At 43.1% G+C, this 25,010-nt stretch overlaps 2 protein-coding genes across 2 annotated transcripts in view; one reads left to right on the plus strand and one right to left on the minus strand.

Moving 5' to 3' along the window:
• LOC144497635 (zinc-binding protein A33-like) overlaps positions 1 to 25,010 on the minus strand; it is an 89,565-nt gene that overhangs the window by 57,975 nt on the left and 6,580 nt on the right. The gene's annotated exons all lie outside the window — the stretch shown is intronic.
• On the plus strand, positions 7,675 to 20,407 carry LOC144496780 (zinc-binding protein A33-like). Its single transcript, XM_078217319.1, has 6 exons — positions 7,675 to 8,205; positions 8,295 to 8,390; positions 8,484 to 8,717; positions 9,339 to 9,361; positions 9,460 to 9,575; positions 18,048 to 20,407. Exons 1-6 carry the CDS (start codon positions 7,795 to 7,797, stop codon positions 18,617 to 18,619), a joined length of 1,452 nt encoding a protein of 483 aa, XP_078073445.1. The 5' UTR covers positions 7,675 to 7,794; the 3' UTR covers positions 18,620 to 20,407.

Consider the following 25,010-nt stretch of genomic DNA (forward strand, 5'->3'; position numbering starts at 1 on the left):
AAGGCCGCCTTGGAGAACGCTTACCCGGAGATCAGAGGCTGAATGCCCGTGACCGCTGAAATGCTCCCCAACAGGAAGAGAACAGTCTTGCCTGGTGATTGTCGAGTGGTGTTCATTCATCCATTGTCGTACCATCTGCATGGTTTCCCCAATGTACCATGCCTCGGGACATCCTTTCCTGCAGCATAACAGATAGACAACGTTGGCTGAGTTGCAAGAGTATGTACCATGTACCTGGTGTTCTTGCGTGAGATGATGGCATCCGTGTCAATGATCCGGCACACCTTGCAGAGGTTACTGTGGCAGGGTTGTGTGATGTCGTGGTCACTGTTCTCCTGAAGGCTGGGTAGTTTGCTGCGGACAATGGTCTGTTTGAGGTTGTGCAGTTGTTTGAAGGCAAGAAGTGGGGGTGTGGAGATGGCCTTGGCAAGCATGCGCACTATCAGGGCAAGGTTTAAATTATCATGTTGAATAGAGCGGCTTCTGGGGCACGGAGAATTCTGGGAACCATTGCCGCTATTATGCAGCTGGTTTGCTAACATTTACCACAGCCTGACGAAAGGTCAACTACCGAGGAAATTAACTGTGTTTCTCTCCACAGATGCTACCTGAGCTATTGAATATTTCCAGAATTTTCTCTTTTGATTTCAAATTTTCAGCATCCTCAGTAGATGTCCTTTGTTATATTGCAGGTGTTGCTCACAGAACTGAGTCCAAAATGCAGGCTGGCTGAGTAAGAGCGGATTATTATCAGGCAAGGAAGTTGAGCGCGGAAGTCGGTGCATTTATTTTGTGCAAGTATTTTTGTTACATCAGTTTGAACTGCAACGGAGATTGTGGAAATGCTGCTGATTTTAACTTTGGCTGCTTTTGAACCTAGTGTAGCTCAGTAATATTCAACGAGGGATTGTGAAGAAATGTAGATTCTAGGAGAGTTTAAGTTGTGAAATACAACATCTCCTTACAATGTAAAAGAGCGAGTAGGATATGAATTTGAGATGATAGTTTCCTTCACCTTGCCTGGCCTGCATGTATTTCTAGACCTTCAGCAATGTGGTTGTACTATGGTTGACTGAAATGGCCTAACAAGCCGATCAGATGGCGAATAAATGCCTGCCCAGCCAGCAATGACAACATCCCATGAATGGAAAAAAAAAGATGTTCATAAGTTAAGAGAGTGGGCAAAAAATTGGCGATGGACTGTAATGTGGGAAAATGTGAATCTGTCCACTTTCACAGGAAGAATCAAAAAGTGTCATTTTATTATGAACACGCTGGGTCTGTATCCACTAGAGTTTAGAAGAATGAGAGATGATCTGACTGAAATATTTATGATCCTGCGGGAACATGACAAGTTGGATGCTGCAAGATGGTTCCCCTTGTGAACGAGATTAATACTAAGAGGCACAGTTTAGAAATAAGGTGTCTCCCATTTAAGGTATTGAAGTTTTTCTCTGAGAGTGATGATTCTTTGGAATTCTCTTCTGCAGGGAGCAGTAGAGGAAAGGTCAAAGGATATTTTTTCATTTCGAATTAGGTAGATTTTAAATTAACAAGGGAGTCAGAGGGTTTATGGTGTAGACAAGAAATTTGAGTTTAAATCAGATCAGCCATGATCATATTGAATGGAGAGCAGGTTGGATGGGGATATGGCCTATCCTTGTTCATAATTACTATGTTCATATGTCTTTTGTAATCGCAGATCAAGTAGCCGATTCCATCACCTGAAGATCATGAAGGAACCAGTTGACATCTTTCCAGCTCTATTTTTCCTTGAACTGATCCTACAAATCCATTCAGCTCAAATTCACAACCTGCCTTTTTTGTGTGTTCTCTCACTTTACATTTTCCTTTCTTTAATTACTTTCACAGGATATCAGAGAGAATTTTGAGACATGAGGTCAAATCAAGCATCATACAAAAATCTGGCAATCAATCAATTTAGTGATATTGTCCTTTGAGCATGGAAGCAAAAAGCACCATCTCGAACAAGGGGATAACGTTGATGTATCCTGGGTGGGTGAGGCAAAAACCAATCATCTGGCTTGCCGATACACAACTTCAATCTGACTAACGAGTAACCCTGTCAATGTGGGGACCGTGGGAAATAATTTAATTTCCTGATTGAGCTGAGATTTCATAGGTTTGTTCACAACGTGGTGATTGGTGCTGTTCACCTTTTCCATGTGTGGAAAGTAATTCACTGATTCACCCGATCTGCTGAGACACCAGTGAGTTCACACTGGGCAGAGGCTATCAACCTGCTCCATTTGTGGGAAAAGTTCACTCCGTCATTCCATCTACTGAGGCACCAGCATTATGGGTGGCACAGTGTTTAGCACTGCTGTCTCACAGCGCCAGGGACCCGGGTTCAATTCCAACTTCGGGTCACTATCTGTATGGAGTTAGCACATTCTCTCCAGGTGTGCGAGGGTTTTGTCAAAGTGCTCTTAGTTCCTCCCACACTCCAAAGATATGTGGCTGAAGTTGATTGGTCATGATAAATTGCCCCTTAGTGTCAGGGGGAGTTGCAGGGTAAATAAGTGGAGTTGTGGGGATAGGAGATCTGTGGGATTCTGGTCATTGCAGACTCAAAGGTCCCTTTCTGCATTGTAGCGATTCTCTGATCTTCTATGTTCTATGTTCATACTGATGAGACCTATTCAATATTCTGATTGTGAGAAGACAATTTAAAAACAAATCGCATTTGCTGAAATACCAATTCACCATCACTTGAAAATATCTGTTCATCTGTTCTGAGTCTGGGAAGGAAATCACTAATTCATCCAACCCGCTGAAGTGAGTTCACACTGATGAGAGATATTTTACATGCCTGAACTGTGGAAAGTGCTATAAATATTCAAAGGAACTGACATGCCATCAACGTGTTTATACAAATATTGGAACATTCAGGTGTTCTCACTGTGGAACAGGGAATCACACTATCATTTCAATTCACAATATTGGCAAGAGGCTGTTCGCATGTTCCACATGTGGGAAGAGATTCAGTTGTTTATCTGACCTCAAGACACAGAAAATTATTTATGCCAATAACAAACCTTTTAAATACCTGTGAGGAGAGCTTCACAAGCAAAGATGAGCTGTTGACACAGCCCCATAATCACGCTGGTGACAGACTATTCACCTGCTCTGATTACAGGAAGGGATTCATTCAGAAATCCATCCTCCTGACACACCAGCAAATTATCACTGGGGAGAGACCATCATCTGTCCTGTGTGGGAAGAGATTAATCCAGTTATGCCATCTATTGACACGCCAGTTTCTTCACAATGCAAGAGACCTTTTAAATGTTTTGATTGTGAGAGGAGGTTTAAAATTAAAAGGGACCTGCTAACATGACAGTGAGGTCGCACTGGGGAGAGGTCATTCACCTGCTCCATGTGTGGGAGGGGATTCACTCATTCACCCTACCTGTTGGCATAACAATCTGTTTACACTGGGGAGAGCCATTCAACTGTTCTGTGTGTGGGAAGGAATTCACCTGTACATCTTACCTGCTGAGACACCAGAGGGTTCACACTGGGGGAAGCCATTCACCCGCTGTGCTGTATTTGTCTTCCAAAAAGAGATTGGACAATTTTGGTTTATATTCCCTGGAGTTTAGAAGAATGAGAGGAGATCTAATTGAGGTGGTCAAAATGATAAGGGATATTGACAACGTGGAGGGGATGTCTCTTCTGGTAGCACAATCTAAAAAGAAACCATAGTTTCAGGATAAGGGCTGGCACATTTAAAACAGAGATGAGGAGAATATATTGATCTTAAAGGGTCGTGAGTCTGTTGAATTCACTACCCAGAATGTGATGGATGCCGGGACTTTGAGTAAATTTCAAGAAGGGGTGGATAGTGTTTGAAGGGCTGTGGTGAACGAGCTGGAGAGTGGAGTTGAGACCGACATGAGATCAGCCATGATCGTATTAAATGGCGGAGCAGGCTTGAGGCACTGAATTGCCTAATCCTGCTCCTCATTCTTATGATTCTTATGAAGTGGTTTACTCAGTCAGCCCACTTATGGACATAACAGCGAGTTCACATGCCACAGCAGGGATTGGACTCTGCTGTTATTGTTGCTGTCAATCCCATCCAGGACTAAATCATGTCCATCCTAACAGCAGGGGTTTGTTTCTGTTGATGTTAAGAATCTCTCCAACTGGGCTGATGTTTAATATTCTGGATAAAGGTGAAATACATCAGTTTTGTTTCAAACACCTTCTTTTAATTTTTGTGTTTCCCACCTGAGTTTTAATAGCACCTGACTACAGTTCAGAACAGTCTAGGAGAGGATCTTACGGAGTGAACAGAGCTTCAGTCTGATGGATAAAATCAAACACAGCATTTATTTTTCATCAAGTTAGCTACCCTTTTCATTTGTACACTGATCTCCATGACACCACAGATATTGCATTTTTTTGCTAAATAACAATTTAAGATTTAGTTTGCCCAGTTTATCCATAACATTATCTGAATCTTCCCAATTGACTTCCCAATTCCTTTTAAAAATATTTTAAACATTACCTGCCCCATGGGAGATGAAACAATGTAACAGCTTGGCTGGTTACTTCTGGAGGGTTGAAATGCATAGCACCCGTCTTCTTTGGTGCAAGTAGCGGAGAGGATGGTAAGGTTTATTGGAGTTTCTAGAGAAACTGGTATGAGTCTGGTGTAGCAATGGGGGATGAAATCCTGGTGGGATGTACAGTCTGCATTTGCCGAATTGTCCTGAGCTGAAATGGGTTGTAAGCGGGAGAGTGAATTGGACTGGAGCAAATGGTCATTTAGATAACAGGCAAGGCAGTGACCCAGTCATTGGCCCTGAACAGACCATCAACTCCATTCCAGGCAGCTTTTCTCAGTGTCACTTCTTTAGAGTGATTGAAACACTCGACCATCTTGCTAATACCTGGGTGGTAGGGGATGTAGAAATGGTGTTCCATACTGTCAAGATGACAGAGATGTTTCATTATATCTGCTATGAAATGTGAACCATTATCACTCTATCCTTTTGAGAAAGCCCCATGTGTTAAAGACCTGTTCCCAAAATATTTTCGCTGTTGGGACCGCATGATTATTATGGTCTGAGAAAACTTCAAGCGACTAGATAAACATATGTACATGTTCCAGGATATATCAGCCCCCACTAGGTTCCTTTCATACTTTATTTCCCCCTTCTGTCTGTCCGGAGTTTGCACATTCTCCTCGTGTCTGCGTGGGTTTCCTCCGGGTGCTCCGGTTTCCTCCCACAGTCCAAAGATGTGCGGGTTAGGTTGATTGGCTATGCTAAAATTGCCCTTTAGTGTCCTGAGATGCGTAGGTTAGAGGGATATGGGGGTAGGGTCTGGGTGGGATTGTGGTCAGTGCGGACTCGATGGGCTGAATGGCCTCTTTCTGTACTGTAGGGTTTCTATGATTTCTCAATCAATCCCTTGGTCATCCTTTGTTGAATTTCAAACTGGTCCCTATCCTCAGGTCTATTGTTTTTTCTTGCCAATTTCTATGCTTCTTCTTTGAATCTAATACTATCTCTTATTTCTCCTTGTACACCACTGTTTGGCCACAGTTCCCTTCCCAGTCTTGCACCAAATTGGAATAAACAACTTTTGGAGTTCGCCTATTAGTTCCTTAAATGCCTACCATGATCTGTCTACTGTCCTTCCTTTCAGTAATGTTTCTCAGTATTTCAAGGCCAATTTATGTTTCATACCATCATAGTTACCTTTATTGAGATTTAGGACCCTGGTCTTAGAATGAACTATGTCACTCTCCACCTTGACAAAAAAATCTATTATATTATGGTCACTCATTCCCAAGGGTTCACTCACAACTAGATTGCCAACTAACCCTTTTTGATTGCGAAATACCCAGTCCAAGATGGCCTTTGTTGATTCCTGAATGTATTTTTCCAGAAAACCATCCCATATACATTCCAGAAATTCCTCGTCTATTGTACTGTGACTAATCTTACTTGCCCAATTTATACGCAGATTAAAAACATCCATAATCACAGATGTTTCTTTAACATATGCATCTCTAATTTTCTGTCTGATGCTATTCCAATCATTGCCACTGCAGTTTTCTGGTCTGTATACCACGTACAAAAATGTTTTTTGCCAGTTGGTGTTTCTTAACTCGACACCTACAGATTCCACATTGTCTGTGCTAATATCTTTCCTCAATACTGTATCAATATATTATTTAATCAACAATGCAACTCTGCCACTTTTTCCTTTTTGTTTGACTCCTGGAAGTTTGTCCACCATCTACAAAACTCAAATCAAGAGTATTATGGAATGCTTCCATTTTCCTGGATGCGTGCAGCTCAAACAACTCGACATTTTCCAGGACGAAACCGTGGCTGGGTCAGCACCCAAACCACCACCTTCAACGGTCACCCCATCCACCATGGATCGACGGTAACTGCAGTGTATGCAGTGCAATTTACAAAATCTACTGCAGGAACTCACCAAATTTCCTTTATCAGCACCTTCCAAACCCATCATCTTGTCCATCTGAAAGGACAAAGGCAGCAGGCACATGGGGGCACCACCACCTGGAAGTCCCCCTCCAAGCCACTCACCATCCCGACTTGGAATTATATCGCTGTCCCTTCATTACCACTGGGAGAAAATCCCGGAACTCCCTCCCTCGCAGCATTGTGGGTGCCCCTGCACAACAGGGGCTGCAGTGATTCAAGGAGGTGGCTCATCACAACATATTTTAGGTAAGTTGTGGATGGGCAATAAATACTGAACTAGACAGTAACGCCCACATCTCCTGAAAGGATATCTAAAAAAAAATCAGTATTTTTTTCACGTGTCTTCTGAGTTTGACTGTGACAGTATTTGTCCCACATCATCTTATCAGGCACCCTCTGCAAATGAACAGTCTCGAAACAATGGAAGACTGTCTCAGTTCCAGTGCTAGGTTTCAGTTATAGTTCTGAATTTATCTCTTGAGTCAACATAACACAGATACCATGTGCTGCAGTAACGGGTAGTTATAAGTATCTGTACTGCAGCACATAACCTAAACTGAAGGCATCGGGCTGGTCTCAAGTTGCCTTTGGATGCTGAGAAATAAAATCAATGCAAGTCACTCGTTCTTTATTTTCTAGCAAATGAAATGGAACTTCGGACTTCCCTTCCCTCTGAAGGTTTTATGTGTATGATGTGATGTACTTCCCTAAAGTAAACCAGTGACTGAATCTTATACTTACTGCCTGGTCCATAAAGGGCTTTGGGTCGTCCCAGAGTGGTGATAGGCGCTATATAAATGCAAATGTTTCTCTCTTTAGATCGAACCCAGAGGTTCAATCCCTCCAAAATAAAATCTGTACCAGTCATCTGAAAAGTCTCCTTCATCTTTATAAGTGTTTTGTGCTGTATTTGTGAACACAATTCAGTTTCTAGGCTTCGCTCTCGCACCGAGTTTCATCAGAGTGGTTTTAATCAACAGCAAGTCCAGACTGGAGAAAAATGGAATGGAATCTCGATCCCGCCCATCTCCATCTTTTCCCTCTCTCCGCACTGTCAACATTCCGTGAAGCTCTACCCGCCCCGACCGGATTCAGTCATTCTTCTGCGTGATATAAAATCGTTCCCACTTCATACCTTGCTAGGTTTTACATTCCGGTGCGAGGCAACGAAATGCACCCTTGGTTATAATAACATTTCTCTACATATTGCAGTGAATTCTGTCGCGAAATCGTGAAACAGGTGTTCGACAGCGCAGTTCCAAGTAAACTCCGGTTGAATCAAGAAGTGCTGATCGTGAACATGGCTTCCAGAGAGCTTTTCAAGAGTATAAGCGAAGATGCAATTTGTCCGAGTTGTCTTGATTTCTTCAATGATCCGGTTACACTGGAGTGTGGACACAGCTTCTGCCGCTCCTGTATCACTCAGTGTTGGGAAAAGAAAGACGTATTCGCTTGCCCGCAATGTAGAGAGGAGTTTCCAGAAAGAAACTTGAGGGTAAACGGGGCCCTGGCGAATCTATCCGAGAAGACACGAAACTTAACCGTCAACTGGAAAGAGAAGGAAAGTAAACTTCACTGTGAGGAACATCAGGCAGAACTAAAGTTGTTTTGTGAAACTGACAAGAAATTGATCTGTTACACTTGTAGAGATTCGCTGGAACACAAATCCCATAACTTCATGGCGATTAAAGAAGCTGTTGAACTCTACAGGGTAAACGGGAAATGTATTTTCAGCTGATTACCTAATCACATTTTCATGGTTTAATACTTTAATTCTGTGATTTTCTCTCCCAATCCCAGGAGCAGCTGAAATCTACATTAGAATCTCTAACAGAAAAGAAATGGGCGATGCGAGAAAAGGAACTGAAACAGAAACTGAAGATTTCTGAAGTCAGGGTAAGGTCTCCCTGTGCTGATTTTCTGGGATCTCGGTTAGTTTTGTTCCCTTTCTCGCGGGACATTAATCATGTTTCACATTTCATTGGGTAGGAACAGTCGAGCAGTCTGCAGACCCACATCACATCCGAGTTCACTAAAATGCATCAGATTCTCACTGAGAAAGAGCAGCGTTTACTCAGGGATCTCAGGGAAGAAGAGGGGTGGATTCTAGAATCAATGGAGGAAAACCTTCGAGAGATTCAGCGGAATTTGAATCATATTAAAGAGAGACTCTCAAAGTTTCACGAGCAGATGGAGCAAAAAGATGAATTGAAATTTCTGAAGGTAAGGGAATATATTGCAATTCAGCAAAACTTCACACTGAGAGAATATTTGATGATAACGAAAATAATGCAGCTTTTGATGGAGAATTCTATGTGATTAAAATCGATTGTTTTGTCTATTTCGGGGAAGTTCAGTTGTTGTCACACAACTAGCCAACTTCCTCGTTTCTACAGAATCCTGAGAATAACTGCAAATTTTCTGGATTAAATTGTCATGATCTAGGCTCATGTAATTTAAATTCCTTGTTGCACAAGTTTAATCATCGCCTGGGACACTTTACATTGCTTCCACATTCCAAATGCACACCCAATTCCCTATTGAAATTGATTATGGAGCCAACTTCCTTCTCTATGTCATGGATCACATTCCAGACCATTGGTGCTTAATAATCTTCCTTTGTCAATTATGTTAAAGTGTTGTGTAGGTCATGCCCCAGGGCTCCTTATTTCTACATACCTTTAAAACTGTCTCACGTCACAATCTGCATAAAATTGTATCCAACCTGTGTCTGTCCATTTCACCAGCCAAAGAACATCAACTCATGATCTATTTTATCCCATGTCTGGTTATATCGTCCTGAAGCCTGTTACTATACTTCACATTGGGTTTTTTTTATTTCAGGAAGAAGTTTGTCAGAAGAAAAGGTAGGAAATGCCCTTTACTGAAATTCTGCAGCCTTGTTAAAATAACCCAGAAAAGTGTTTATGATGTAGTTATTACAGCAACTGTTTAATACGTACAGGATTATTGAGGAGGAAGACCTGATCTCAGTACCAGATGTTTCCTTATCTGTTTGGAGGTTCCGTGGTCCTTTACAATACATAGCCTGGAGAGAAATGATAAACTCCATTAATTCAGGTAAAACTCTTTTTTTTCTTGGTTTATAAATCTAGATGGGAGTTGTCTAAACCGGCTCCCGGACTCGAGATTAATTTATCACTAATAACCGTGACTAGCCACAAATTCAAAAATTTTAGAAATAGACAAGGGAAAACGTGTGGTGTTATAGAACATAGAACATAGAACAGTACAGCACAGAACAGGCCCTTCGGCCCACGATGTTGTGCCGAGCTTTATCTGAAACCAAGATCAAGCTATCCCACTCCCTATCATCCTGGTGTGCTCCATGTGCCTATCCAATAACCGCTTAAATGTTTCTAAAGTGTCTGACTCCACTATCACTGCAGGCAGTCCATTCCACACCCCAACCACTCTCTGCATAAAGAACCTACCTCTGATATCCGTCCTGTATCTCCCACCACGAACCCTATAGTTATGCCCCCTTGTAATAGCTCCATCCACCCGAGGAAATAGTCTTTGAACGTTCACTCTATCTATCCCCTTCATCATTTTATACACCTCTATTAAGTCTCCCCTCAGCCTCCTCCGCTCCAGAGAGAACAGCCCTAGCTCCCTCAACCTTTCCTCATATGACCTACCCTCCAAACCAGGCAGCATCTTGGTAAATCTCCTCTGCACTCTTTCCAGCGCTTCCACATCCTTCTTATAGTGAGGTGACCAGAACTGCACACAATATTCCAAACCGGTTATTGAATTAAACAAGATCCCAAACTGATAAGATAGGATTAACAACGTAAATGTTTATTGGGGGTCACATAACAGGGTACCGAAAATCCCAAAGTTAGTAATTGGAGAGTGCAAATACAGTTGAGAGAGAATGAGGTTGAGTTTTTGAGAAACCTCATTTTCGGACATCCAGTGAGCCCACTGTTCACCACAGAAATTTGGGCAGAGGCCCAATCCATTCTCAGAATTGGACTTCAGTACAATGATGCTGACAATTTGTCCAGGTGAGGGCAGCAGAGCGCTGAAGGTGATTGGTGGTTGCAGGTCATATTTGCATAGGTGCAGTCACTGCGACCAGAAGGTGGGTTTCTGGAAGAGACCTTCCTACTGCGAGTGAAGGCATGTGTCCAGGTGAGGGCAGCAGAGTGGTGAAGGTGATTGCAGGTCACATTTGCATAGGTGCAGTCACTGCGACCAGAAGGTGGTTTGTGGAGGAGCTGCTGTTAAGCGACAGTTAAACCCCAAACACTACTTTAGTGTTTCCTTCCCTTGTCCTGTAACCAAACAAAAGTTGGTCTGCGGCCTTTTGGCTAAGATCAAGTGTAATATGGACAGGATGCTGCGCTTGGTTGAGGTCATTAGGTTACATTTAAGGTTCATGTTCATATGAAGCAAGTTTTAAAAGCAGCATCTCAGCCTTTTGGCTAAGATGCAAATGAGATCCAGCCTTGGAGGAGGAACCCTGCCCCTCCTCCAATCAGCTGGGCTCATGTAGATCAGGCCCAAGACAGGTGTGAAGGCCCTGTCTTGTCAGCCTGGATTGGAAATGTCTCAACTTGTTGAGACTCTGAATTGGACTTGATTTGATTGAATTGGAAAAGTATTTTTAAAAAGTTGGTCCGCGACCGAAAAAAAATGTCGGTCGGCCTTTTGGCTAAGATCAAGTGTATCTGTTCTTCTTGGCCTTTTGGCTAAGATCAACTGTAGTGTCAACATGCTGTGCTTGGTTGAAGTCATTAGGTTACATTTTATCTTCATTTAAAGCAATTTTTTTAAGTGGCAGCTCGGCCTTTTGGCTAAGATGCAAATGAGATCAAGCTTTGGAGGAGGAGGTATTCCTACTCCAATCAGCTTGGATCATGTAGATCAAGCCCAAGACAGGAGGTGAGAGCCCTGTCTTGTCAGCTTGGATCGGGAATGTCTCAGCTTGTTGAGACTCTGAATTGGACTTGATTTGATTGAATTGGAATAAAAATACAAACAAAAGTCGGCAGGAGGACCACAAGCAAAGGAGAGGTGAGTTGCAATTCTTTTGTCCTTTTACCTGGAGAAGGGCAATATGGCAGCTAGGGCAGTGGCATGCTCCTCCTGCCAGACGTGGGCAATTAGAGAGCAATCTAGTCTCCCTGACAACTTTGTCTGCAGGACGTGTGTCCAGTTGCAGTTCCTCACAGACCGCATTGTTCGGTTGGAGCGGCAGGTGGATGCACCGCGGAGCATACAGGAGGCAGAGAGTGTGATAGACACTAGTTACAGGGAGGTTGTCACACCACAGGTTAAGACAGGTAGACGGGTGACCACCAGAAGAGGCAGGCAAGTAGTGCAGGAGTCTCCTGTGGCCATTCCCCTTTCAACAGGTATACTGTTTTGGATGCTGTTAAGGGGGATAGCCTGTCAGGGGGAGATACCAGCAGCAGCCAGGCCTATGACAACACAGCTGGGTCTGCTGTGGGACAGGGTTGGGAAAAGAGCAAGCGAGCAGTAGTAATAGGGGACTCACTAGTTAGAGGCACAGACAGACGTTTCTGTGGCCACAATCGAGACTCTAGGATGGTGTGTTGCCTCCCTGGTGCCAGGGTCAAGGACGTCTCTGAGCGATTGCAGGACATTCTTAAGGGGGAGGGGGAGCAGCCAGAGGTCGTTGTACATTTTGGTACCAATGACATAGGTAGGAAAAGGGATGAGGTCCTGAAATGTGAATGTATAGAGTTAGGCAGAAGGCTAACGTGCAGGACCTCGAAGGTAGTAATTTCAGGACTACTACCAGTGCCATGTGCTAGTGAGCGTAGGAGTAGGAGGATTAGGCAGATGAATGCCTGGCTTGAGAGCTGGTGCAGGGGGCAGGGATTTAGATTTTTGGATCATTGGGATCTTTTCTGGGGAAGGTCTGACCTGTTCAAGAGGGATGGGTTACATTTGAACTGGAGGGGGAACTAACATCCTGGCGGGGAGATTTGCTAGAGCCACTCAGGAGGATTTAAACTAATTTGGCAAGGGGGTGGGTTCCAAAGCAGTAGGGAGACAGAAGAGAAGTTTGAGGACAGCACAGAAGTTAAACAGAGCACATTAAGTAGTAAAGGCAGTGTCAGTAATCCTAGTACCAGACACATCAGGCAAAAGCAAGACAGAGAGCAAGGGAAGTCCAGATTAAACTGCATTTATTTCAATGCAAGAGGCCTGACAGGCAAGACAGATGAACTCAGGGCATAGATGGGTACGTGGGACTGGGATATTATTAGCAATTACTGAAACATGGCTAAGGGAGGGTCAGGACTGGCAGCTCAATGTTCCAGGGTACAGATGCTATAGGAAAGATAGAACAGGAGGTAAGAGAGAAGGGGGAGTTGCACTTTTGATTAGGGAAAGCATACGGCTGTACTGAGAGGGGATATATCCAAGGGTTCGACCACTGAATCTATACGGGTAGAACTGAGAAATAAGAAGGGGGAAATCACTTTGATAGGTTGTACTATAGGCCCCCAAATAGTCGGCGGGAAATTGAGGAGCAAATATGTAAGGAGATTACAGATAGCTCCAAGAAAAATAGGGTGGTAATAGTCGGAGATTTTAATTTTCCCAACATTGACTGGGACAGCCATAGTATTAGAGGGTTGGATGGAGAGAAATTTGTTGAGTGTATTCAGGAGGAATTTTTCATTCAGTATGTGGATGGCCCAACTACAGAGGGGGAAAAACATGACCTCCTCTTGGGAAATAAGGAAGGGCAGGTGACAGAAGTGTTAGTGAGCATCACTTTGCGACCAGTGACCATAAATTCTATTAGTTTTAAGATAGCTATGGAAAATGATAGGTCTGGCCCAAAAGTTAAAATTCTAAATTGGGGCAAGGCCAATTTTGATGGTATCAGGCAAGAACTTTCAAATGTTAATTGGGAGAGTCTGTGGGAAGGCAAAGGGACATCTGGTAAGTGGCACGCTTTCAAAAGTGTGTTAACCAGGGTTCAGGGTAAATACATTCCCCTTAGAGTGAAGGGCAAGGCTGGCAGAAGTCGGAAACCCTGGATGACTCGGGATATTGAGGCCCTGGTCACGAAGAAGAAAGAGGCACATGACATGCATAGACAGCTGGGATCAAATGAATCCCTTGAAGAGTATAGAGGGTGTAGGAGTAGAGTTAAGAGAGAAATCAGGAGGGCAAAAAGGGGACACAAGATTGTTTTGGCAGATAAGGCAAAGGAGAATCCAAAGAGCTTCTACAAATACATAAAGGGCAAAAGAGTAACAAGGGAGAGAGTAGGGCCTCTTAAGGGTCAACAAGGTCATCTATGTGCGGATCCACAAGAGATGGGTGAGATCCTAAATGAGTATTTCTCATCAGTATTTATTGTTGAGAGAAGCATGGATGTTAGGGAACTTGGGGAAATAAATAGTGATGCCTTGAGGAGTGTACATATTACAGAGAAGGAGGTGCTGGAAGTCTTAAAGCGCATCAAGGTAGATAATTCCCGGGACCTGGTGAAGTGTATCTCAGGAAGTTGTGGGAGGCTAGGGAGGAAATTGCGGTCCCCTAGCCGAGATATTTGAATCATCGATAGTCATGGGTGAGGTGCCTGAAGATTGGAGAGTGGCAAATGTTGTGCCTTCGTTTAAAAAGGGCTGCAGGGAAAAGCCTGGGAACTACAGGCCAGTGAGCCTCACTTCTGTGGTGGGTAAATTGTTGGAAGGTGTTTTGAGAGACAGGATTTACAGGCATTTAGAGGCGCAAGGACTGATTAGGGACAGTCAGCATGGCTTTGTGAGTGGAAAATCATGTCTCACAAATTTAATTGAGTTTTTTGAAGGGGTAACCAAGAAGGTAGATGAGGGCAATGCAGTTGATGTTGTCTACATGGACTTTAGCAAGGCCTTTGACAAGGTACCGCATGATAGGTTGTTGCATAAAGTTAAATCTCGCGGGATCCAGGGAGAGGTGTCTAAATGGGTACAAAATTGGCTTCTTGACAGAAGCCAGAGAGTGGTTGTAGAGAGTTGTTTTTCAAACTGGAGGCTTGTGACCAGCGGTGTGCCTCAGGGGTCAGTGCTGGGCCCACTGTTATTTGTCATTTATATTAATGATTTGGATGAGAATATAGGAGGCATGGTTAGTAAGTTTGCAGATGACGCCAAGATTGGTGGCATAGTGGACAGTGAATAAAGTTATCTCCAATTGCAATGGGATCTTGATCAATTGCGCCAGTGGGCTGATGAATGGCAGATGGAATTTAATTTAGACAAATGCGAGGTGATGCATTTTGGTAGATTGAACCAGGGCAGGACTTACTCAGTTAATGGTAGGGCGTTGGAGAGAGTTACAGAACAAAGAGATCTAGGGGTACATGTTCAAAGTGCCTTGAAAATGGAGTCACAGGTGGACAGAGTGGTGAAGAAGGCATTCGGCATGCTTGATTTCATCAGTCAGAACATTGAATACAGAAGTTGGAACGTCTTGTTGAAGTTGTACAAGACATTGGTAAGGCCACACTTGGAATACTGTGTGCAATTCTGGTCACCCTCTTATAGAAAGGATATTATTAAACTAGAAAGAGTGCAGAAAATATTTACTAGGATGCTCCCTGGACTTGATGAATTGAGTTATAAGGAGAGGCTGGATAGACTGTGACTTTTTTCTCTGGAGCGTAGGAGGCTAAGGGGTGACCTTATAGAGGTCTATAAAATAATGAGGGGCATAGATAAGGTAGATAGTCAATATATTTTCCCAATATTTTCCTAAAACTAGAGGGCATAGGTTTAAGGTGAGAGTGGAGAGATACAAAAGTGTCCAAAGGGGCAATTCTTTCACACAGAGAGTGGTAAGTGTCTGGAACAAGCTGCCAGAGGTAGTAGTAGAGGTGGGTATAATTTTATCTTTTAAAAAGCATTTAGACAGTTACATGGGTAAGATCGGTATAGAGGGATATGGGCCAAATGCGGGCAATTGGGATTAGCTTAGGGGTTTCAAATAAAAAAGGGCAGCATGGACAAGTTGGGCCGAAGGGCCTGTTTCCATGCTGTAAACATCCATGACTCTATGACATCTGGAGCATTGAGCTTGTGCTCAATGATGCATGATGGAGGAAGTCAGAGAAAAGTAATGAGGAGATTTGTCCCCGGGTACAATTGTTAGGAGCTATTTAAAATGTGTGAGTGCAGGTTATGTTGGGGGTGCGGGCGAAGGCGTGAATTCAGCGATTGTGGGTGTGTGAGGAGGGGGTAAATGCAGTGGGTGTGGGAGGGGGGGGTTGTGGAAAGTTGAGGAGCAGACAGCAGCATGCTGGATAATTCTTGCAGCCGCCTGGACACAAACGGTTAGAAAAGAGAAAATAAAACAAATAACTTTGCATTACAATGGCGCATTTCACACCAAATGATGTCCCAAAGCATTAAACAACTAATGAATTGTTAACTAAATCTATTAAATGCGACAATGTAGGAAACACAACCGTCAATCTATGTACATGTACGATAACAACCAGACCCCCTGTTTTTGTGATGTTGTTTGTGTGATAATTCGTGACTAGGGCACTCACCATCACTCATTTCATCCTCGGATATCACCCATTTTTTCTGAGGTATTGTGTGCAGTTCTAACTATCACATTGCAGGAAGGACACAATTGCTCTGGAGAGAGATTTACTAGAATGCTGTAAGGGGTAGAAAAGTGCAGCTACGAGGAAATATTGGATCGATTATGTTTTTTTTTCCCTTGAAACAGAAAAGCTGTGAGGTGACTAGATTGAGGTCTACAAAATTATGAGCGGCACAGTACCACAGTGGTTAGCACTGCTAACTCACAGTGCCAGGGACCCGGGTTCAATTCCGGCCTCGGTTCATGTATGTGCAGTTTGCACATTCTCCCACGTCTGCGTGGGTTTCCTCCGGGTGCTCTGGTTTCCTCCCACAGTCCAAAGATGTGTGGGTTAGGTTGATTGGCCAGGCTAAATTGACCTTAGTGTCAGGGGATTAGCAGGGTTAATATGTGAGGTTACCAGAAGAGGGCCTGGGTGGGATTGTGGTCAGTGCAGACTCGATGGGCAGGATGGCCTCCTTCTGCACTGTAGGATTCTATGATGAGGGGAAGAGATAGAAGGAAAAGGATTTTTAAAAATTTCCCTTGGTGGAGAATTCTAGAAAAAGGGGACATAGATTCAAGATAAGCGAGAGAAGGTGTAGAAGGGACAGGAGGAATAATTTTTTTTATACAGAGGGTGGTGTGTGTCTGGAATTCGCTGCCCAAGGTGGTGGTGAAGGCAGGGACCCAAAACTCTTTTTAAAAGTACCTGGATCAGGATGATCCGGAGTTGTGATGAATTGAAATGTTGGATCTATTCACTCTCCATAGATGTTGTCAGACATGCTGAGACTTCCCAGCATTTTCTGTTTTTGTTTCAGATCCCAGCATCCACAGTATTTTGCTTTTATCCACGATTTCCTCCCTGGTTTCTTTCAGAATTCTGGGGTATATTTCATCCAGCCCTGAGGATTTATCCACTTTCAAGAATGCTGCTCCCCTTACTGCTGCCTACCTCCCTCTGTTTATCATATCCAGTGCTTCTCACCCTCCTCGTTACTGAACAGCATGTCTGTTTTGTGCCCCTCCTTTTCGAAGATGATGCAAAGAATTCATTATGAACCCCATCTAAAATGTGTGTCTCATATAGGCCACCTTCTTGCCTTTCATGGATCCTAATCTTTCATGTTGCACCTAATGTGTTGATAAAACATCTTTGGGTTTCTCTAGACTTTCTTGCCAAAGTTTTTTTTCATGCCTTCTCTTTGATTTACTGATTTCCTTTCACTTTCTAGACTCCTCTCAGCATTTTGCAGTATTGCGTTTTCTGTGTCTGATATAAGCAAATAGCTCTCTGAAGTTGTTAACTTCTCCCTCTCCCCACCTCAATACCACTCATTAGTGACAGTCTGGTCATGACTCCAGGCAGTGATTACAGAATAAAATGTATCCGGGTAGTAAAACAGCATGCGTGACAGAAAATCAGTAGTTCATTTTACATTATACACTCAAGGCCTCACACTCTTTTACCTCTATCCTTCCAGCATTCCCTCCCGTTCCCCACTGCACACACTTCCACTTTCCCAAGTACTCTACCACCCCTACATGTGCCCTCCATGTTAATATCTACTGTAACTTTCCCTAATCTCCCTCCAAACCCTTACTTTCCTCTTCCACTCCTTGCTCACATTTCCCTTCCCGCAACAGACTCTTACCTGCACCATCCTCATTACACATACACAGTCTCCCTGAGACCACAGTGCATTCCTCTTCCTTGTGCGCCCTCTTTTGCAGACTGTGCATTCCTACCCTCCATAAACACAGCGCTACTCTCTTCAATTGTTTCCATTGATTTTCTTGCCCATATCTTTCGACACACAGGATGCAAACTTTCAAATGGCAGTAAATTCCATGTTTAAAACCAACAACTTCAGTTAGAACTGTAAAAAGTAAACTGTTCAAATAAATCAGTAAGAAACTAAATCACTGACTGTTTTTTTTGTAACTTTCCCCCAGCTCCAGCTTCTCTGACTCTGGATCCCAACACAGCGAACCCCTGGCTCATCCTGTCCGAGGACCGGACCAGTGTGAGACTGGGAGACAAACAGCAGCTGCTCCCTGACACCCCGGAGAGATTTGATATCTGGGGCTGTGTCCTGGGATCGGAGGGTTTCACATCAGGGAGAAATTACTGGGAGGTGAAGGTGGGGAATAAGACTTGGTGGGGTCTGGGAGTGGCCCAAGAGTCTGCTGAGAGGAAAAAGAGAATAAATCGGAAACCTGAAAGTGGATATTGGATTGTGTGGCTGGATCCACAAAGAGGTTACTTCGCTGGAACCTCTCCTTCATCAACACCATTCATCCCGACTGCGAATCCCAGGAAAATCGGGATTTACTTGGACTATGAGCGTGGACAGCTGTCATTTTACAATGCGGACAACATGTCCCATCTCCACACTTTCACCCACACTTTCACTGAGAGAGTGTTTCCAATCTTCAGTCCAGGGTCGAATGATGGCGGGAAAAATACTGCACCACTGACAATCTGTGCAACTGAAGATTACAAACGGATCCATCCCATAATTTGACACCGTCTCCCTCCCTCCTACCAGCTGTAAACTGATGGGTGACTGTCAGTTGGAGAGAGAAGCTAGGATAACATTCTAGATTATAAAAACAATACCTCCTTAAAAATGATCAATGTCTACTTATATCCAAGAAGCCTTCACAAGGGCATTGCGGTGCTAAACTACAGGTGGTATGGAAACTCCAGCATTTAGCACTCGACACAATAATTCTTCCTTTTGGTGAAAATTTATTAGTCAACCACTTTCATGATATTGATCGAGAAATTATATCCTAACATCCCTGACCTCTCTCTCCTATCGGTTTTAAAAACACATTCCATACGTGAACTATTAATTTCTAATTTGCTTCATTTAGTTGTCAAAGTTTGATGTTTGTATTTTGCACCCTTCAAAGTCTTTTCTTATTTACTGATAGAATTGCAAGTACTTTAATTTGGGACTTTCTTATGTATTACTTGTAATGTGTCTGGCCAATTCAGTCTGCATCTTAATATTCCAATGTTAAGCCACTGAAGGACCCACTGAGACAGGCTTAATAACTGGGATTCTTAATGATTGCTTGGTTAGGTTAGACCGTAGAATCAGAAGAACGATGAGCAGCAATAGACCACAGGCCCCCTGGAGCTGCTCTGCCATTCCGTAAGTACTACCATCATTGACCTGTATTAACACCACTTTCCGATCAATTCCCCAAATTCCTGAAGAGACCAAAGATATCGCGGCTTTAAATATATTCCATGATATAGCATCAATAATCTTCTGGGGTGCAGAATCCTTAATTAAATCACAATCCATTGAAAATAAAATTCTGCATATTTCAACTTTAAATGAAAGGTCTCTTATTCAAAGCTTATTTATTAGTGTAAATAGGCATACATTAACATTGCAATGAAGGTGCTGTGAAAATCCCCTAGTCGCCACACTCCAGTGCCTGTTAAGATACACTGATGGAGAATTTAGCATGGCCAATGCATCTAACAGGTCTGTTGTACTGTGGGAAGAAACTGGAGCACCCGGAGGAAACCCGCGCAGACACGGAGAGAATGAGCAGACTTCACGCACAGTGGCCCATCTGGGAATTGAACCCGGGTTCCTGGTGCTGTGAGGCAGCAATGCTAACCATTACACCACCAATATTCTGAGCCTCTCACTTTTCTGGACTCCCCAGACAGACACAACAACTTCTCAATGAATACCCTGCCTTGCCCCTTCAACACAATCTTTGTTTCAATTAGGTCACCTCTGATTTTGTTTTCTAAACTCGAGAGAGTGTGGGCCCAATTTACTCAGCTTCTCATAATAGGACAAACAGATGGTCCATGGGACCTATCCTCTGCCAATAAATTGCTTCTAAAATAGTTATGTCTTAATTATTTCTGAAATAGTTTTCATTATCATTTTCAATCAACGTCATTAATTATTTTCACGTGAGCATTTCATGCACTTTTAGTATGAATAAATAATACCTACATAAAAATACGTAATGGAAAAGTGTGCACTGTTATTAAGAATTCTACAAATTAGATGAGGATAGGTGCAACCATGTGCTGGGGTTGAGAAATAATTACATTATTTGTTCTATTTCATGTCTTCAGACCTTTTATTGGGTGGCTCCTTTAAATATCCCCAGAGATAGATGTTTGAGTGGTGGTCTTCATGTTCATTTGTGTAGATAACTAACAATACTTAATATACAAATATTATCACAAAAAAATTAATAATCCAGTAATTAAAATACTTTATGGTGTACTTAAAGGGAGAAAATAAAAAAAAGCAATGTATCACTTTACAATATTGTTGGGTTATTTTTGGAGAACTTGCTGTATTTCTGCTTCTCCGATACACTCTCCTGAAATGGACATAAACATTAATGTTTTTCATCGATTCAGAGACTACAGCACAGAAAGAAGCCATTCAGCTCATCATGTCCACGGGGGTCCACAAAGGTCTGACTACACAAATGCAATTTCAAGCTCTTGCTTCACAGCCCTGGAAGTTATGGCAGCGCAAGTGAAAAGGCAAATACTCGTTAAATGTTACGGAGAGTTTCTGACTCAATCACCCTTTCAGACAGTGAATGACAGGCTTCCACTATCCCCTCAGTTAAATGTTTGTCCTTAGCTCCTTTGGTAACCTTCTACCTCTTACCTTAAATCTATGCCTCTGATTATTGACCCCTGTACTAATGGAAAAAAGTGCCTTCCTATCCATTCCATCAATGTCCCTCATAATCCCATGCACCTCTATCAGGTCCTCGTCAACCTTTGCTGTTCCATGGCGCTGAACTCCAGCGTACCCAATTTCTCTGCATAGCTCCAGCCCAAACAGTTTAGTGAATCTATTCTGCACCCTCTCCAGTACAATAACAGCCTTCCTATAACGTGGTGACCAGAACAGGATGCGGTACTCCAGTTGTGGCTTAACCAGAGTTTCATACAGTTCCAGCAAGAACTGCTTGCTCTTGTGCCCCAGCTGAAAAGGCAACTATCATATATGCATCCTTAACCACTTCACCTATTTGCCTGTGTCATAGAACATAGAAAAACTACAGCATAAACAGGCCCTTCAGCCCACAAGTTGTGCTGGTCGTGTCCCTACCTACCTAGGCTTATAAATAGACTTACCTATAACCCTCAATCCTATTAAGTCCCATGTACTCATCCAGAAGTCTCTTAAAAGACCCTATCGAGTTTGCCTCCACCACCACTGACGGCAGCCGATTCCACTCACCCACCATCCTCTGAGTGAAAAACTTACCCCTGACATCTCCTCTGTACCTACTCCCCAGCACCTTAAACCTGTGTCCTCTCGTAGCAACCATTTCGGCCCTGGGAAAAAGCCTCAGAGAATCCACCCGATCTATACCTCTCAACATCTTGTAAACCTCTATCAGTCTCTCCAAGGAGAGTCCATCAGGGATCTGTGGATGTACACTCCAAGGTTCCTCCGTGGGTAGCAGGACATTCAACCGCTGGGAACTTTGGTTGAAACCCATGGAGATTTAGGTTATATGCTTAAAATGGGGTTGTTTTCCCCTAGCTCTTTGCGAAGTCCAACAGGAAGCTTTCGTCAAAATAATGGCATAACGGCGTTGTATTGACACTTTCCGCCATCAAGTTTTGCCAATGTCTGTGAATGAAAAATCTCAAAATCCCCGTCTTCAGCACCATTTTTATCCTAATCTATGGGTTAGAAAAAACATTCACCATCATTCCATTCTACCTCTCATTTGATTATTTTGTAAGAGACATTCAATAACCTGTGATCAGCTTCAAAATTAGAGCTAGGAAATTTGAGATAAATTAACAAGCACTTGGCCACATGAAGTGAAATGTGGAGCTCTCTTCTGCAAACTTCTGTTAATACTGGGGCAATCGAGCTTCCAAGATATCAAGGGCTGTGGAATTAAGGCGGGAAAATGAAATTGCTATACGGATGGGGAGCAAAACTAGATAAAGTGAATGTCCATTTCTTCATCCAAGCTTGTCCCTCCCGGTGAAATATTAAACTAGGATTAAACCATCTGGCTCAACTGAATTTTCAGATCCCACGGCAAAGAGCAGCAAGAGAATTCTCCTGGAGTTCTCCAGAACAACGTTCCTCCATCAATTAGCACCACCGATAGAGATTATCCAGTAGCACAGCTTATGTTCTTTCACCGGAGTCTTGCTGTGCATAAAATATCTTCTGCCTTATCCTATGTAAGGATGGCGACTGCATTTGCGAGCACAGCTTTGCAGATCCAACTGTTTCTGTGATAAGTGAAAGGATGAATGATTCAGAGACTCGTTACAGCATAAAGGAGGCCATTTGGCTTGTCCTTACTGTTGCAAGAATAACTGACCGACTCCCACTCTCCTGCCCATTCTTTATGGCCCTCTAGTTCCTTTCTCATCAGGTGGTTATCCGAATCTTAATCGAACCTACCACGCCCATAGAGTCGGACAGTGCATTCCAGATCCTAACCATTCACAACGCACGTTTTCATTGGCTGAACTGCAATGTTGCCACTTGCTGGGACCATATCAGAACTGCATGAAAAGAGATTCCCCTATTCACTGAGAAAGGTGTCAAAGTTGCTGCTTGCTGATGCTCCGAGAAATAGTCAACCCGATATACAGGAAATCATATTGTGAGTAGTGAACAGCTTGCAATCAATACAAGAGTAAATAAATCGCAATTTCACTTGGAATGAGTATCTGGGACCTTGGATGATGAGAAGCAATTGTTAGGAATGGGTGAACAGACTTTCCAATTAAGTCCTAATTTGATGTCAATTATCCAATAGAAGTCACTGATATATAAATGGGTTACAGATGACACTGGGTGTTGGGCAGAATTGTATGTGGACCTAATTCAAAGAAATAAAGGTCGTTTTGGAAGAACAAGAACTTGTGTCAACTGAACTGCAACTGAGAGGCTCAAACAGCAATGAGTAGAGGGACAGGAGTAAATCTCCTGCGCTTGGTTGGAAAGGTGTTGGCGGGAAGGAAGAGCACGATGGGGCTGATTGAACAATAAACCAGGGTGATATCGAGGGAACAGTCTCTCCCAAATCCCGAATGGGAAGGCCAGGGGAAGACGTCTTCTGTGGTGGCATCTGCGGGGAATGATGGGGTCCGTGGTCTTAGTGTCAACGTTGAATGATCGTCTAACCCCAGAAACAGAGACAGAGATGGCAAAATGACAGAGATGGACAATATGAAGGCGAGAGTCATAGAGATATACAGCATGGAAATAGGCCCTTTGGTCTCACTGGTCCATGCCGACCAGGTTTCCTAGATTGTACTAGTCTCATTTGCCTGTGTGGCCCATATCCCTCTGAAGCTTTCCTATCTATTTTCTATCCAAATTTATTTTACGTGTTTAATTGTGCCTGTCTCTGCCACCTCCTGGCAGCTCATTCCATATAAGTGCCACCCTCTGCATGACAAAGTTTCTCTCAGGTCCCTTTTAGATCTTTCCCCTCTCACTTTAAACCTATATGCTCTACTTTTGGACTCCCCTACCATGGGGAAATGACCTTGGTTGATCATTTCATCATGATTTCATAAACCTCTACAAGTCACCCCTCATCCTCCTACACTCCAGGGAAAATAATCCCAGCCTATCCAGCAAACCCAGAGTTTTTTATCCAGTGGCGCTATCTCTGCCATCCAAGTCCCCTTTCCAGATAGTCACTTGGAATTGACAGTAATGTGTCCCTATAGAACACTTAAATTTATTTCCTATGTTAGTGACACGTACACTCACTTTGCCAGGCCTATTTGTTTATACTCGCCCCCTCTGACCATTCGATATTCAGACTCGTTCTAAATTGTGTTATTAACCTGATATCTGTCATGTGCATCTTTGCTGCTTTGTATTATTCTCTATCTAATGCGAGATCGAGGGAGTTGAGGATTTGTTTGTCTCTATCTTTCCCCGTTGTGTGGATGTACCTTACCTATATCCACGCTGAGAGTTTGGTAAAGTTCATGTTGGCTAGGAGATCACTTTATAATTCCTGGTGTTCAGAGAAAGTCTCCCACTTTCCATTTTTTATATCAACAATTGTTGTACTTATTATTCTGTGTCAGCATTGATTTGTAGGTCATTAGAATGGTGGAGTTTTAGTACAGAGGTGGCCATGGTGAAACCAAAAGAGAAAATGCTGGAAAATCTCAGCAGGTCTGGCAGCATCAAAGGAGAGAAAAGAGCTGATGTTTCGAGTCCAGACAACCCTTTGTCAAAGAGGTGGCCATGGAGTTGGTTTGGACCTTCAATTTGAAATAATTGTGCCCGCAACGGAAGGGGAGATGTTCAATTGTAAGCTATGTTATTGCTGCAAGGGAGATTTAAAATAGCGTTGGTGTGATGGTACACTCTGTTTGACACCTACGTTAAAGTGTAGACTCTGAGATGGGAACATTGAATAGTACTGTTCCCTGCATATTAGCAAAATTGATTTTCGCTGCTCCCTATTTGAAACTCTCCATAACCGTGAAAATTTTGTTCAGTTTCATACCCTGAGTTTTGCAATGTTTCTTATACTCGCTCCTTTTGATTTCAGTTCTAGCTAGTTCCCTTTATACCTTTTACTTTCCCCGATTATGTAACTGGCCGGGTCTCAGTCGGTTTCCTTTCTCATGTCCTTCCCTCTGGTGTTCAATCCCATCCCAGATCCTCTACTCCTATTCCTTGTTACCTTTAAATTCTCAGCCACAGCCTGTGATTATTTTAGTGTTTTTACTTATTTCCGGTCCGGGGATTAGTTCACATATTTACTGTTCCAGAGATTTGGGGAGGCAATGTCCTAGTGGTTTTATCGCAAGACTATTGGGTTCAAATCCAGCCACGACAGGTGCTGCAATTTGAATTCAATAAAACATATCTGGAATTAATGATCTTC

Source organism: Mustelus asterias, chromosome 8, assembly GCF_964213995.1.
Source record: "Mustelus asterias chromosome 8, sMusAst1.hap1.1, whole genome shotgun sequence".
Lineage (NCBI taxonomy): Eukaryota > Metazoa > Chordata > Chondrichthyes > Carcharhiniformes > Triakidae > Mustelus > Mustelus asterias.